The 16,553-nt window shown below is 36.7% G+C and overlaps 1 protein-coding gene across 5 annotated transcripts in view; it reads left to right on the top strand.

Moving 5' to 3' along the window:
- The window catches only part of LOC137437117 (uncharacterized), a 79,391-nt gene that overhangs the window by 52,472 nt on the left and 10,366 nt on the right, over window positions 1-16,553 (top strand). For all 5 annotated transcript variants that reach the window (XM_078786843.1, XM_078786844.1, XM_068131513.2 and 2 more), the window contains exon 2: window positions 7,642-7,860. In XM_078786843.1, the coding sequence (XP_078642969.1) occupies window positions 7,642-7,860 (219 nt within the window). The remainder of the gene's footprint in view (window positions 1-7,641; window positions 7,861-16,553) is intronic.

Below are 16,553 nucleotides of genomic sequence, written 5' to 3'. Positions count from 1 at the left end.
TTATTCTTTTCGAGTCAGATTCACATTTACCTCATCTCATTATTTTCGAGTCAGATTCACATTTACCTCATCTTATTCTTTTCGAGTCAGATTAACATTTACCTCATCTTATTCTTTTCGAGTCGGATTCACATTTACCTCATGTTATTCTTTTCGAGTCAGATTCAGATTTACCTCATCTTATTATTTTCGAGTCAGATTAACATTTACCTCATCTTATTCTTTTCGAGTCGGATTCACATTTACCTCATGTTATTCTTTTCGAGTCAGATTCACATTTACCTCATCTCATTATTTTCGAGTCAGATTAACATTTACCTCATCTTATTCTTTTCGAGTCAAATTCTGATTTACCTCATCTTCTTATTTTCGAGTCAGATTCTGATTTACCTCATCTTCTTATTTTCGAGTCAGATTCTGATTTACCTCATCTTCTTATTTTCGAGTCAGATTCTGATTTACCTCATCTTCTTATTTTCGAGTCAGATTCACATTTACCTCATCTTCTTATTTTCGAGTCAGATTCACATTTACCTCATGTTATTATTTTCGAGTCAGATTAACATTTACCTCATCTTATTCTTTTCGAGTCAGATTCACATTTACCTCATCTTCTTATTTTCGAGTCAGATTCACATTTACCTCATCTTATTCTTTTCGAGGCAGATTCACATTTACCTCATCTTATTCTTTTCGAGTCAGATTCACATTTACCTCATCTTATTCTTTTCGAGTCAGATTAACATTTACCTCATCTTATTCTTTTCGAGTCAGATTCTGATTTACCTCATCTTCTTATTTTCGAGTCAGATTCTGATTTACCTCATCTTCTTATTTTCGAGTCAGATTCTGATTTACCTCATCTTCTTATTTTCGAGTCAGATTCTGATTTACCTCATCTTCTTATTTTCGAGTCAGATTCACATTTACCTCATCTTATTTTCGAGTCAGATTCACATTTACCTCATGTTATTATTTTCGAGTCAGATTAACATTTACCTCATCTTATTCTTTTCGAGTCAGATTCACATTTACCTCATCTTCTTATTTTCGAGTCAGATTCACATTTACCTCATCTTATTCTTTTCGAGTCAGATTAACATTTACCTCATCTTATTCTTTTCGAGTCAGATTAACATTTACCTCATCTTATTCTTTTCGAGTCAGATTCACATTTACCTCATCTTATTCTTTTCGAGTCAGATTCACATTTACCTCATCTTATTCTTTTCGAGTCAGATGCACATTTACCTCATGTTATTATTTTCGAGTCAGATTAACATTTACCTCATCTTATTCTTTTCGAGGCAGATTCACATTTACCTCATCTTATTCTTTTCGAGTCAGATTCACATTTACCTCATGTTATTATTTTCGAGTCAGATTAACATTTACCTCATCTTATTCTTTTCGAGTCAGATTAACATTTACCTCATCTTATTCTTTTCGAGTCAGATTCACATTTACCTCATCTTATTCTTTTCGAGTCAGATTAACATTTACCTCATGTTATTATTTTCGAGTCAGATTCACATTTACCTCATCTTATTCTTTTCGAGTCAGATTCACATTTACCTCATCTTATTCTTTTCGAGTCAGATTCACATTTACCTCATCTTATTCTTTTCGAGTCAGATTCACATTTACCTCATCTTATTCTTTTCGAGTCAGATTCACATTTACCTCATCTTATTCTTTTCGAGTCAGATTCACATTTACCTCATCTTATTATTTTCGAGTCAGATTAACATTTACCTCATCTTAGTCTTTTCGAGTCAGATTCACATTTACCTCATCTTATTCTTTTCGAGTCAGATTCACATTTACCTCATCTTATTCTTTTCGAGTCAGATTAACATTTACCTCATCTTATTCTTTTCGAGTCAGATTCACATTTACCTCATCTTATTCTTTTCGAGTCAGATTCACATTTACCTCATCTCATTATTTTCGAGTCAGATTCACATTTACCTCATCTTATTCTTTTCGAGTCAGATTAACATTTACCTCATCTTATTCTTTTCGAGTCGGATTCACATTTACCTCATGTTATTCTTTTCGAGTCAGATTCAGATTTACCTCATCTTATTATTTTCGAGTCAGATTAACATTTACCTCATCTTATTCTTTTCGAGTCGGATTCACATTTACCTCATGTTATTCTTTTCGAGTCAGATTCACATTTACCTCATCTCATTATTTTCGAGTCAGATTAACATTTACCTCATCTTATTCTTTTCGAGTCAAATTCTGATTTACCTCATCTTCTTATTTTCGAGTCAGATTCTGATTTACCTCATCTTCTTATTTTCGAGTCAGATTCTGATTTACCTCATCTTCTTATTTTCGAGTCAGATTCTGATTTACCTCATCTTCTTATTTTCGAGTCAGATTCACATTTACCTCATCTTCTTATTTTCGAGTCAGATTCACATTTACCTCGTTATTATTTTCGAGTCAGATTAACATTTACCTCATCTTATTCTTTTCGAGTCAGATTCACATTTACCTCATCTTCTTATTTTCGAGTCAGATTCACATTTACCTCATCTTATTCTTTTCGAGGCAGATTCACATTTACCTCATCTTATTCTTTTCGAGTCAGATTCACATTTACCTCATCTTATTCTTTTCGAGTCAGATTAACATTTACCTCATCTTATTCTTTTCGAGTCAGATTCTGATTTACCTCATCTTCTTATTTTCGAGTCAGATTCTGATTTACCTCATCTTCTTATTTTCGAGTCAGATTCTGATTTACCTCATCTTCTTATTTTCGAGTCAGATTCTGATTTACCTCATCTTCTTATTTTCGAGTCAGATTCACATTTACCTCATCTTATTTTCGAGTCAGATTCACATTTACCTCATGTTATTATTTTCGAGTCAGATTAACATTTACCTCATCTTATTCTTTTCGAGTCAGATTCACATTTACCTCATCTTCTTATTTTCGAGTCAGATTCACATTTACCTCATCTTATTCTTTTCGAGTCAGATTAACATTTACCTCATCTTATTCTTTTCGAGTCAGATTAACATTTACCTCATCTTATTCTTTTCGAGTCAGATTCACATTTACCTCATCTTATTCTTTTCGAGTCAGATTCACATTTACCTCATCTTATTCTTTTCGAGTCAGATGCACATTTACCTCATGTTATTATTTTCGAGTCAGATTAACATTTACCTCATCTTATTCTTTTCGAGGCAGATTCACATTTACCTCATCTTATTCTTTTCGAGTCAGATTCACATTTACCTCATGTTATTATTTTCGAGTCAGATTAACATTTACCTCATCTTATTCTTTTCGAGTCAGATTAACATTTACCTCATCTTATTCTTTTCGAGTCAGATTCACATTTACCTCATCTTATTCTTTTCGAGTCAGATTAACATTTACCTCATGTTATTATTTTCGAGTCAGATTCACATTTACCTCATCTTATTCTTTTCGAGTCAGATGCACATTTACCTCATGTTATTATTTTCGAGTCAGATTAACATTTACCTCATCTTATTCTTTTCGAGGCAGATTCACATTTACCTCATCTTATTCTTTTCGAGTCAGATTCACATTTACCTCATGTTATTATTTTCGAGTCAGATTAACATTTACCTCATCTTATTCTTTTCGAGTCAGATTAACATTTACCTCATCTTATTCTTTTCGAGTCAGATTCTGATTTACCTCATCTTCTTATTTTCGAGTCAGATTCTGATTTACCTCATCTTCTTATTTTTGAGTCAGATTCTGATTTACCTCATCTTCTTATTTTCGAGTCAGATTCACATTTACCTCATCTTATTTTCGAGTCAGATTCACATTTACCTCATGTTATTATTTTCGAGTCAGATTAACATTTACCTCATCTTATTCTTTTCGAGTCAGATTCACATTTACCTCATCTTCTTATTTTCGAGTCAGATTCACATTTACCTCATCTTATTCTTTTCAAGTCAGATTAACATTTACCTCATCTTATTCTTTTCGAGTCAGATTAACATTTACCTCATCTTATTCTTTTCGAGTCAGATTCACATTTACCTCATCTTATTATTTTCGAGTCAGATTCACATTTACCTCATCTTATTCTTTTCGAGTCAGATTCACATTTACCTCATCTTATTCTTTTCGAGTCAGATTCACATTTACCTCATCTTATTCTTTTCGAGTCATTCACATTTACCTCATCTTATTCTTTTCGAGTCAGATTCACATTTACCTCATCTTATTATTTTCGAGTCAGATTCACATTTACCTCATCTTATTCTTTTCGAGTCGGATTCACATTTACCTCATCTTATTATTTTCGAGTCATTCACATTTACCTCATCTTATTCTTTTCGAGTCAGATTAACATTTACCTCATCTTATTCTTTTCGAGTCAGATTCACATTTACCTCATCTTATTCTTTTCGAGTCATTCACATTTACCTCATCTTATTCTTTTCGAGTCAGATTAACATTTACCTCATGTTATTATTTTCGAGTCAGATTCACATTTACCTCATCTTATTCTTTTCGAGTCAGATTCACATTTACCTCATCTTATTATTTTCGAGTCAGATGCACATTTACCTCATGTTATTATTTTCGAGTCAGATTAACATTTACCTCATCTTATTCTTTTCGAGGCAGATTCACATTTACCTCATCTTATTATTTTCGAGTCAGATTAACATTTACCTCATCTTATTCTTTTCGAGTCAGATTAACATTTACCTCATGTTATTATTTTCGAGGCAGATTCACATTTACCTCATCTTATTCTTTTTGAGTCAGATTCACATTTACCTCATCTTATTCTTTTCGAGTCAGATTAACATTTACCTCATGTTATTATTTTCGAGTCAGATTCACATTTACCTCATCTTATTCTTTTCGAGTCAGATTAACATTTACCTCATGTTATTATTTTCGAGTCAGATTAACATTTACCTCATCTTATTCTTTTCGAGGCAGATTCACATTTACCTCATCTTATTCTTTTCGAGTCAGATTCACATTTACCTCATGTTATTATTTTCGAGTCAGATTAACATTTACCTCATCTTATTCGTTTCGAGGCAGATTCACATTTACCTCATCTTATTCTTTTCGAGTCAGATTCACATTTACCTCATGTTATTCTTTTCGAGGCAGATTCACATTTACCTCATCTTATTCTTTTCGAGTCAGATTCACATTTACCTCATGTTATTATTTTCGAGTCAGATTAACATTTACCTCATCTTATTATTTTCGAGTCAGATTCACATTTACCTCATCTTATTCTTTTCGAGTCAGATTCACATTTACCTCATCTTATTCTTTTCGAGTCAGATTAACATTTACCTCATCTTATTCTTTTCGAGTCAGATTCACATTTACCTCATCTTATTCGTTTCGAGGCAGATTCACATTTACCTCATCTTATTCTTTTCGAGTCAGATTCACATTTACCTCATCTTATTCGTTTCGAGGCAGATTCACATTTACCTCATCTTATTCTTTTCGAGTCAGATTCACATTTACCTCATGTTATTATTTTCGAGTCAGATTAACATTTACCTCATCTTATTATTTTCGAGTCAGATTAACATTTACCTCATGTTATTATTTTCGAGTCAGATTCACATTTACCTCATGTTATTATTTTCGAGTCAGATTCACATTTACCTCATCTTATTCTTTTCGAGTCAGATTCACATTTACCTCATCTTATTATTTTCGAGTCAGATTCACATTTACCTCATCTTATTCTTTTCGAGTCAGATTAACATTTACCTCATCTTATTCTTTTCGAGTCAGATTCACATTTACCTCATCTTATTCTTTTCGAGTCAGATTCACATTTACCTCATCTTATTCGTTTCGAGGCAGATTCACATTTACCTCATCTTATTCTTTTCGAGTCAGATTCACATTTACCTCATGTTATTATTTTCGAGTCAGATTCACATTTACCTCATCTTATTCTTTTCGAGTCAGATTCACATTTACCTCATCTTATTCTTTTCGAGTCAGATTCACATTTACCTCATCTTATTATTTTCGAGTCAGATTCACATTTACCTCATCTTATTCTTTTCGAGTCAGATTAACATTTACCTCATCTTATTCTTTTCGAGTCAGATTCACATTTACCTCATCTTATTCTTTTCGAGTCAGATTCACATTTACCTCATCTTATTCTTTTCGAGTCAGATTCACATTTACCTCATCTTATTCGTTTCGAGGCAGATTCACATTTACCTCATCTTATTCTTTTCGAGTCAGATTCACATTTACCTCATGTTATTATTTTCGAGTCAGATTAACATTTACCTCATCTTATTATTTTCGAGTCAGATTAACATTTACCTCATGTTATTATTTTCGAGTCAGATTCACATTTACCTCATCTTATTATTTTCGAGTCAGATTCACATTTACCTCATCTTATTCTTTTCGAGTCAGATTCACATTTACCTCATCTTATTCTTTTCGAGTCAGATTCACATTTACCTCATCTTATTCTTTTCGAGTCAGATTCACATTTACCTCATCTTATTCTTTTCGAGTCAGATTCACATTTACCTCATCTTATTCTTTTCGAGTCAGATTCACATTTACCTCATCTTATTCTTTTCGAGTCAGATTCACATTTACCTCATCTTATTCTTTTCGAGTCAGATTCACATTTACCTCATCTTATTCTTTTCGAGTCAGATTCACATTTACCACATCTTATTCTTTTCGAGTCAGATTCACATTTACCTCATCTTATTCTTTTCGAGTCAGATTAACATTTACCTCATCTTATTATTTTCGAGTCAGATTCACATTTACCTCATCTTATTCTTTTCGAGTCAGATTCACATTTACCTCATCTTATTCTTTTCGAGTCAGATTCACATTTACCTCATCTTATTCTTTTCGAGTCAGATTCACATTTACCTCATCTTATTCTTTTCGAGTCAGATTCACATTTACCTCATCTTATTATTTTCGAGTCAGATTCACATTTACCTCATCTTATTCTTTTCGAGTCAGATTCACATTTACCTCATCTTATTCTTTTCGAGTCAGATTCACATTTACCTCATCTTATTCTTTTCGAGTCAGATTCACATTTACCTCATCTTATTCTTTTCGAGTCAGATTCACATTTACCTCATCTTATTCTTTTCGAGTCAGATTCACATTTACCTCATCTTATTCTTTTCGAGTCAGATTCACATTTACCTCATCTTATTCTTTTCGAGTCAGATTCACATTTACCTCATCTTATTCTTTTCGAGTCAGATTCACATTTACCTCATCTTATTCTTTTCGAGTCAGATTCACATTTACCTCATCTTATTCTTTTCGAGTCAGATTCACATTTACCTCATCTTATTCTTTTCGGTGATTGGCATGGAGTGAGGAGTGAAAGGAAAAGCAGAGAGCAAATGGGACACAGGGACATGGTCTGAATATTTTGTTCTTGTAAAAATGTGAAGCTTCAATTGGAGACATCTGAAATGAATCAATGACGTATGAACAGATATCACCAAGGCACGTGCATGGCAATCCATTTGTCGCACGTTGTTTGTTTGTTTTTGTTTTTCTGATGCTTCACCTTTCACAATGAACCGAGTTTTTACTTTTGGTGTGTAATGTCTCATCATCAGGTCTGCCCTCAGCAGTGAGTTAAAGATTCTGGGAGTTCTACTCATCGTGCTTCTGCCACTCAATTGCTGGTGTGCCAGCATAGCATCACGTGGCCCTTCAGCACCGCAGGCGGTCAGCCGACTTGCATTATTCCCAGAAAGGCCTGCTTGGTGCCAAACACAGAACATTACACAGATTGTGAGCCAGACAGGCTGCCGTAGCAGGACCATTGCTAACAGGTGTGTGTGTGTGTGTGTGTGTGTGTGTGTGTGTGTGTGTGTGTGTGTGTGTGTGTGTGTGTGTGTGTGTGTGCCAAAATCGTGCATTGCCTTCAATCAAGAAAGACTTGGGTCGACTCATAACAGATTATTGTTAACGATTTACTTTCAAAGGTACAGTGGTCTGCAAAAGTATTCACCCCCTCCAAAGTTTTCACATTTTGATGCCACCTGAGCTTATTTAATGAAACTTTCAAATCAAACTTTATATGCAGAGTCTTTACAAACTACTCCAAAGTGATAAAGCCAAAAAATGCAGATAAAATGTGAATACATTCGATTAACAGAGAAAATAAGATGATTCTCAGTTGCAGAAGTGTTTAGTCCCTTTGCCTTGTTAACCCTAAGTCACTTCAGGAGTAAATTATTTGTTTGAAATGTTACAAAACAAGTGTAATAGGTTTCACCTGTATGTAATCAGTGGCTTAACTTTAAAAAAAATCTCCCCCACTTATCTAAGAAGTTTTAAGATGCAACTCGCTTGGTCAACCAACAAGGTAACCATGAAGACCAAGGAGCTTTCCAAAGAAGTCAGACATAAAGTGGTGAAGAAGCACCGTTCAGGAGAGGGTTATAAGAAGATTTCAAAGTCACTCATTATCCCTTTGATTATGGTGAAATCCATCATAAAGAAGTGGAAGAGGTATCATACCACCCAGACTCTACCCAGATTAGGTACCCATCTAAGCTCAGCAGCCGGACAAGCAGGAAACTGATTCAGGATGTGACTGTAAATCCAACAATGACTTTGAAAGATCTGCAAGACTATATGTCCAAGATGGTGGTCAGTGTTCATCAATCAACAATATTCCATTCCCTTTACAATGCTGGCCTCTATGGACAGGTAGCAAGAAAGAAGCCATTATTGAAAGACGCATCTGAAAGCTTGTATGGAGTTTGTGGAAAAAGCATCTTCATGATACTGCAGGCTTGTGGAGAAACGTTTTGTGGTCAGACGTGACAAAAACTGAACTTTTTGGTCTAAATTCAAAGTGATACGCAAGCCGAACACTGCAAATCATCCAATCAACACTGTCGCTACTGTCAAGCATAGAGGTGGCAGCATCATGTTATGGGGCTGCTTTTCACTAGCAGGGACTTCCAAACTTGTCAGGATAGAAGGGACAATGGATGGTGTAAAATACTGGTGAATCCTTGATGAAACCTGCTTGAGTCGGCCATGAGTCTGAAACTGAGTAGAAGATTCACATTTCAGCAGGACAATGATCCGAAGCACAAAGCTAAAGCCACACTGGAGTGGCTGAATAAGAATAAAATAAATGTTCTTGAGTGACCGAGTCAAAGTCCTGACTTGAACCCAATTGAACATTAATGTTGAGACTTGAAGATTGCAATCCATTGACGATCCCCATAAAACTTGGAAGAACTAGAGCAATTTTCACATGAAGAATGGGCAAAGATTTCACCATGTCACTGCACGAATCTGGTAGAGACCTACCCAAAAAGACTCGTCGCAGTGATTGCTGAAAAAGGTGCTTCCACCAAGTACTGACCTAAGGGGCTGAAAAACTTTGCAACTGATGAATTTTGATTTGTACGTGTTTTATTTAACCTCTTTCATCTATAACAGTGTTTAGTTTGATCTCGTCAATTATGAATAAAAAGGTTCATTTGGAAAAAGTGTTTCTACATAATGAGTAATTCATATAAATTTGGCATTATTGGTAGGGGGGTGAATACTTGTGCAGGCCACCGTATCATAATGAGTAATTCATGTAAATTTGGCATTATTGGTAGGGGGTGAATACTTGTGCAGGCCACCGTATCATAATGAGTAAGTCATGTAAATTTGGCATTATTGGTAGGGGGTGAATAATTGTGCAGGCCACCGTATCATAATGAGTAATTCATGTAAATTTGGCATTATTGGTAGGGGGTGAATACTTGTGCAGGCCACCGTATCATAATGAGTAATTCATGTAAATTTGGCATTATTGGTAGGGGGTGAATACTTGTGCAGGCCACTGTATCATAATGAGCAACTCATGTAAATTTGGCAATATTGGTAGGGGGTGAATACTTGTGCAGGCCACCGTATCATAATGAGTAACTCATGTAAATTTGGCAATATTGGTAGGGGGTGAATACTTGTGCAGGCCACTGTATCATAATGAGCAACTCATGTAAATTTGGCAATATTGGTAGGGGGTGAATACTTGTGCAGGCCACCATATCATAATGAGTAGCTCATGTAAATTTGGATTATTGGTAGGGGATGAATAATTGTGCAGGCCACCGTATCATAATGAGTAATTCATGTAAATTTGGCATTATTGGTAGGGGGTGAATACTTGTGCAGGCCACCGTATCATAATGAGTAAGTCATGTAAATTTGGCATTATTGGTAGGGGGTGAATAATTGTGCAGGCCACCGTATCATAATGAGTAATTCATGTAAATTTGGCATTATTGGTAGGGGGTGAATACTTTTGCAGGCCACCGTATCATAATGAGTAGCTCATGTAAATTTGGCATTATTGGTAGGGGATGAATAATTGTGCAGGCCACCGTATCATAATGAGTAATTCATGTAAATTTGGCATTATTGGTAGGGGGTGAATACTTTTGCAGGCCACCGTATCATAATGAGTAGCTCATGTAAATTTGGCATTATTGGTAGGGGGTGAATACTTGTGCAGGCCACTGTATCATAATGAGTAACTCATGTAAATTTGGCAATATTGGTAGGGGGTGAATACTTGTGCAGGCCACCGTATCATAATGAGTAATTCATGTAAATTTGGCAATATTGGTAGGGGGTGAATACTTGTGCAGGCCACTGTATCATAATGAGCAACTCATGTAAATTTGGCAATATTGGTAGGGGGTGAATACTTGTGCAGGCCACCGTATCATAATGAGTAACTCATGTAAATTTGGCAATATTGGTAGGGGATGAATACTTGTGCAGGCCACCGTATCATAATGAGTAATTCATGTAAGTTTGGCAATATTGGTAGGGGGTGAATACTTGTGCAGGCCACCATATCATAATGAGTAATTCATGTAAATTTGGCAATATTGGTAGGGGGTGAATACTTGTGCAGGCCACTGTATCATAATGAGTAATTCATGTAAGTTTGGCATTATTGGTAGGGGGTGAATACTTGTGCAGGCCACTGTATCATAATGAGTAACTCATGTAAATTTGGCATTATTGTTAGGGGGTGAATACTACTGTAGGCTACTGTATATATAAATATAAACATTTGGACAGCTGGGCTGGAACAGCCCCAGCCCCTTTGAGAAGTGAGAAAACCAGGATGGCAGGAATATAAGATATCATCTCAAAACAATGAACAATATGTATAAGTTTAGCTTGATTTGGAACGACGAAAACATGACTCAACAAGAATGACACTCGGGAGAGAGCGCCTCTGATTGGGCGGATCTGGATTCGGACCTGAACCAAAACCTAATCGGCTTGTTCTTGTCACCGACCTACTCATCCACCAAGTTTTGTCATAATCCGTCCATAACCTTTTAGAAACATCATGCTATAAAACATTTTTGCCCTAATCTCTGAATGATGAAGAATCATTAAAAATAAAATTTAAGTTCTTGTTTTCTGATGTTCACCAAAATCTAATCTGTTTTTGTACTTGTCACACTCAACCTATCTACCAAGTTTGGCCCGAATCCGTCCATAGTTTTGAGATATTCCGCTCACAGACAGACAAACAGAAGAAAAAAATCACTAATAGAGCGACAGTTGGCAAAACAGCACAAAGTAGAATGGCACTCAGTGGAGCATCCTTTTGACCTCAAAAATAAATTAGTGGTTGAATTCAGTGACCTGATATGCAAATCCTCTTCAAAGTTTAAGTTAATCGGATGAAAATTGACAATTTTAGAAATTTGGCCTATGTTGACCTTTTGACGTATGATGACCTCAAAAATAGTTGGTGGTTGAATTAAGTTTGCTGATATGAAAATCCTATTCAAATTCCAAGTAAATCGGATGAAAATTGAGGATTATAGAAATTCGAAAAAAGTGGTTGACCTTTTGGCCTATGTTGACCTTTTAGCCTATGTTGACATTTTAGCCTATGTTGACGTTTTGGCCTATGTCGATCTGGAAAATAGTTGGTGGTTGAATTCAGTTCGCTGATATGTAAATCCTATTCAAATTTCAAGTCAATCGGATGAAAATTGAGGATTTTAGAAATTTGAAAAAAAAGGTTGACCTTTGGCCTATGTTGATCTTTTGAGCCTTTGACCTCCAAAAAATATAGGATTTTATCGGACCACGAAATCTACCATTTGCTGAAGTTTCGTGAAGATCGGTTTAAAATTGTGATCTGTAGGCAAGTATAAGTGAGCGGACAGATAAACAAACACAAACAAACACACAAACACACAAACACACAAAAACACAAACACACACACACACACACACACACACACCGGAGTGATCAACATACTTGTCAAAAACAAGTTTTTTTTGCCCAGTAACAGACAGACAGGGGTGGAAACATAACCTCCATCCACCAGTAATGAACCAGATTAGTTCCGACAATTCTAAAAGCGAAATCTCTGTCTGGCGTTATATAAACGTTGCAAATCCAGGTAGCTTAAACGTTGCAAATCCAGGTAGCTATTGCTCCTCCAGTTTTGTATCGTGGTCCACGTTGAAATCTTACTCATGACGGCAGGTACATCAAATGATTATTTATCATCAATAAAGACTGAACTTTAACCCCTGTGGGTTTCTATTGAAGGCATGAAACTTGTTACTCCGTTACTCCCACTCCGACACACATCACATTCTCGTTTGTGCTCTTCTGGCCAAACACATGTTTAAGTTGTCAAAATACCAGGCTCGATTGCTGCCATTTACAAATGTTGTTTCTCTCATCTGTTTGACACGTCACCAAGTCTTTTACGCACAACATTAACCAGTGCGCTAGCAGAATGCTAATGCTGATGTGTTCGTAAAACGCCCTTCACTTTCAAATAATCCAGTAAAACTCGAGGCATTTTTATTAGTGCTCGTGTTATGGAAAAGTTTATTCAATTTCATTTTACAAATCCCACAAAATACATCCCAATTCCCTCCCACACTCTTTTCCCCACAAAAAAAAAAAATCGCATTTCTACACAAAGGGATATTCTTATTGAGAAACCAGTTCCTTTCATAAGCAATATGCAAGATGATTAAAAAAAGAGAGAAATCATTCCAAAGGAGACATAACTGGAGCCTGCAGACCAGTGCAGGGAGAATAGAATAAACTTACACCTGGCAGGATGGCCCAGAGCTTTGCACACTCACCTCGAAGCGATCTACCCTGGGTTCGAATCTCGACCCGGCTACAAACTGCCCTCGTGGTGTTTCACAGGCCCAATTCAACAGATAGACATGGAATATGTTTGTGAAATGCAGCGGGCTGTCTTTTGAGGAAATCCTTCAATGAAGTGACGAGTGTGCGATGAAACCCCAGTTACATTGACATGCGTGTTAAGAAACACCTGTTACCTCCGTCACCAAACATTGACGGAGGTTATGTTTTCACACTGTTAGTTTCTATGTTTGTCTGTCTGCAGGATATCTCAAAAAGTTATGCACGGATACGGACAAAAATTGGTGGACATGTTGGCTATGTGACGAGGACAAATTGATTCAAATTCGGTGAAGATCCGGATTCATATATATTCATTCATACATATATTACCCAGTCATATCACAATATGACACATGAGGAAAGCCATGGTGATACAGGCAGTAGTCGTTAGCGAATGCATATTGAACTGGGATTCAATCTGTGCTCCACCCGCTGGTTGCATCATTACTGAAGCACAGCTGTCCCACTGATGCAGTGTTCCTGCATATTCACACAAGGTGTGGCAATAACTCACCTCCTCTTTGTGAAGGACACCATGGTATCTTAAAGTCGGCCATCAACTAATGCTGTCAGACGGTACTTCCCTTTTAACGTACATCGGATGGATGCTGCATTCCAAACCCGATGAAACGTTACCCCAAGAAAATGCACTCCTTTCCCAAAACATACCTCGATTTTGACTGAATATTTTACAATATAAAACAAGAAAGAGCAATCAGAGATTGCAGACCCTCCCCAGTGGTTTTTAAGGATTTTGTGTTAAAACAAATATGGCGGCCGAACCACGTGACCGACCGTGACCGATGTCATCACATCATCATTATTTATTTCTCCACCAATTTATCCCTAGATTATGCTCAATAAATTTCATCTTGATCGGATGAAGTTTTGTACTTGTCGCATTATGACGTCATAATGGAAGCACCTATGACATCATCATTAACATATGTTGTTCCACATGGGGAGTTCTTTACAATGAGTCATGTCTCAATTTTTCTATGTAGCGCTTTCGGTGAAATAGAGGTGCAAATGTTTTCGGTTTTTCCAAGATGGCGGCCGAACCACGTGATCGATGACGTCATCATTTTTTTTTTGGCCTACGGTGATCTCAAAAATAGTTGGTGGTTGAATTAAGTTTGCTGATATAAAAGTCCTATTCAGATTTCAAGTCAATCAGATGAAATTGAGGATTTTAGAAATTTGAAATTGTTGTTGACCTTTGGCTTATGTTGACCGTTTGGCCAATGCTGATCTCAAAAATAGTTGGTTGTTGAATTCATTTAGCTGATGTGTAAATCCCATTCAAATTTCAAGTTAATCGAATGAAAATTAAGATTTTTAGAAATGCGTAAAAAAGGGGTTGACCTTTGGCCTATGTTGACCTTTTGGCCCATGTTGATCGAAAAAATATTTGGTGGTTGAATTCAGTTTTAGCTGACATGAAAATCCTATTCAAATTTCAAGTCAATCGGATGAAAATTGATGATTTTAGGAATTCGAAAAAAAAGTGGTTGACCTTTGGCCTATGTTGACCTTTTGACCTCAAAAATATATAGGATTTAGTCGGACCACGAACTCTACCATTTGGTGAAGTTTCATGAGGATCGGTTTCAAATTGTGACCTATAGGCAAGTTTAAGTGAGTGGACAGACAAACAAACACACACACAAATAAACACACACAAACAAACACACACACAAACAAACACACACACAAACCGGAGTGATCAACATACTTGCAAAAAACGGACTCGACGGACTCAACTTTTGCCAAGTAACAAACGGACTCAAATGCAATACCCTCTCGTCTGGCGCGGGTAAACATGGCAGGGCCTTCAGAAATATTCACACCCCTTGACTTTTTCATATTTTGTTGTTACAGCCTGAATTAAAAATGGATTAAATCGACATTTTTTTGTCCCTGATTTACATGTAATATCCCATAATGTCACAGTTGAATTATTATTTTTTTAGTCATTTTTACAAAATCAAAAAAAAAGAAAAGCTGAAATGTTTTGAGTCAATAAGTATTGAACCCCTTTGCTATGACACTTGATGTCATAGCAAAGCTGATATGACACAAATTCAGCTGAGGTGCATCCGATTTCCTGTGACCATCCTTGGGATGTCTCTACAACCTGATTGGAGTCCACCTGTGGCCAATTCAATTGATTAGACATAATTTAGAAAGAAACTCACCTTTCGACATGAGGCCCCACAGTTGACAGTTCATGTCAGAGCAGAAACTCCACCATGAAGTTCAAGGAACTCTACATAGATAGAATTCTGAGGAGGCAAAGATCTGGGGAAGGGTATAAAACAATTTGTGGAGAGTTTAAAGTTACCAAGAGCACAGTGAGCTCCATCATTAGGAAATGAAAATAATATGGAACTAGGCAGACTCTTCCTAGAGCTGGCTGTCTGACCAAACTGAGCACCCGGGCAAGAAGCACCTTGGTCAGGGAGGTGAAGAATAACCGAATGACCACTCTGACAGAACTACAGAGTTCCTTGACCGAGATGGGAGAACCTGCCGGAAGGACAACAATCTCTGCAGCACTTCACACATCTAGGCGTTATGGGAGAGTGGCCAGATGGAAGCCACTCCTGAGAATAAGGCACATGACAGCACACCTGGAGTTTGTAAAAAGTCACGTGAAAGACTCCGAGAACAGGAGGCAAAATATTCTGTGGTCTGATGAGATGAAAATTGAACTCTTTGGCCTGAATACAAAGCACTATGTCTGGCGGAAACCGCGTACAGCTCATCATCCGTCTAACACCATCCCTGCCGTGAAACATGGTGGTGGCAGCATCATAATGTGGGGATGCTTTTCAGTGGCAGGGACCGGGAGACTTGTAATGATCAAGGGAACAATGAATTCAGCCAAATACAGGCAAATCCTTGGGGAGAACATGCTTCAAAGTGTAAAAGACCTTAGACTAAGGCGAAGGTTTACGCTTCAACAGGACAATAACCCCAAGCGTACAGCCAAAGCAACACTGAATGGTTTCAGATCAAGAACGTGAAAGTCCTTGAGTGTCCCAGCCAAAGCCCAAACTTGAATCCCATTGAGAATTTGTGGAAACACTTGAAGATTTCTCTTTTTTTTTCTTTTTTCTTTTTTGTATACTGAATCGAGGCTCGTGAAAGAGCTAACATTTACTTCACAAACAAATCAACCAGACAAACAAAATACCCCAAAAAAGGGAGCGGAAGACAAGATGGGGAGAGAAGGGGAAGCACACAAACACAACATCCGAGAGCAGGGATATGTGTGGAAGGGAGAGG

This window comes from Myxine glutinosa, chromosome 11 (assembly GCF_964187855.1).
Source record: "Myxine glutinosa chromosome 11, kmMyxGlut1.1, whole genome shotgun sequence".
Lineage (NCBI taxonomy): Eukaryota > Metazoa > Chordata > Myxini > Myxiniformes > Myxinidae > Myxine > Myxine glutinosa.
This window is presented reverse-complemented; position numbering and strand designations above follow the sequence as displayed.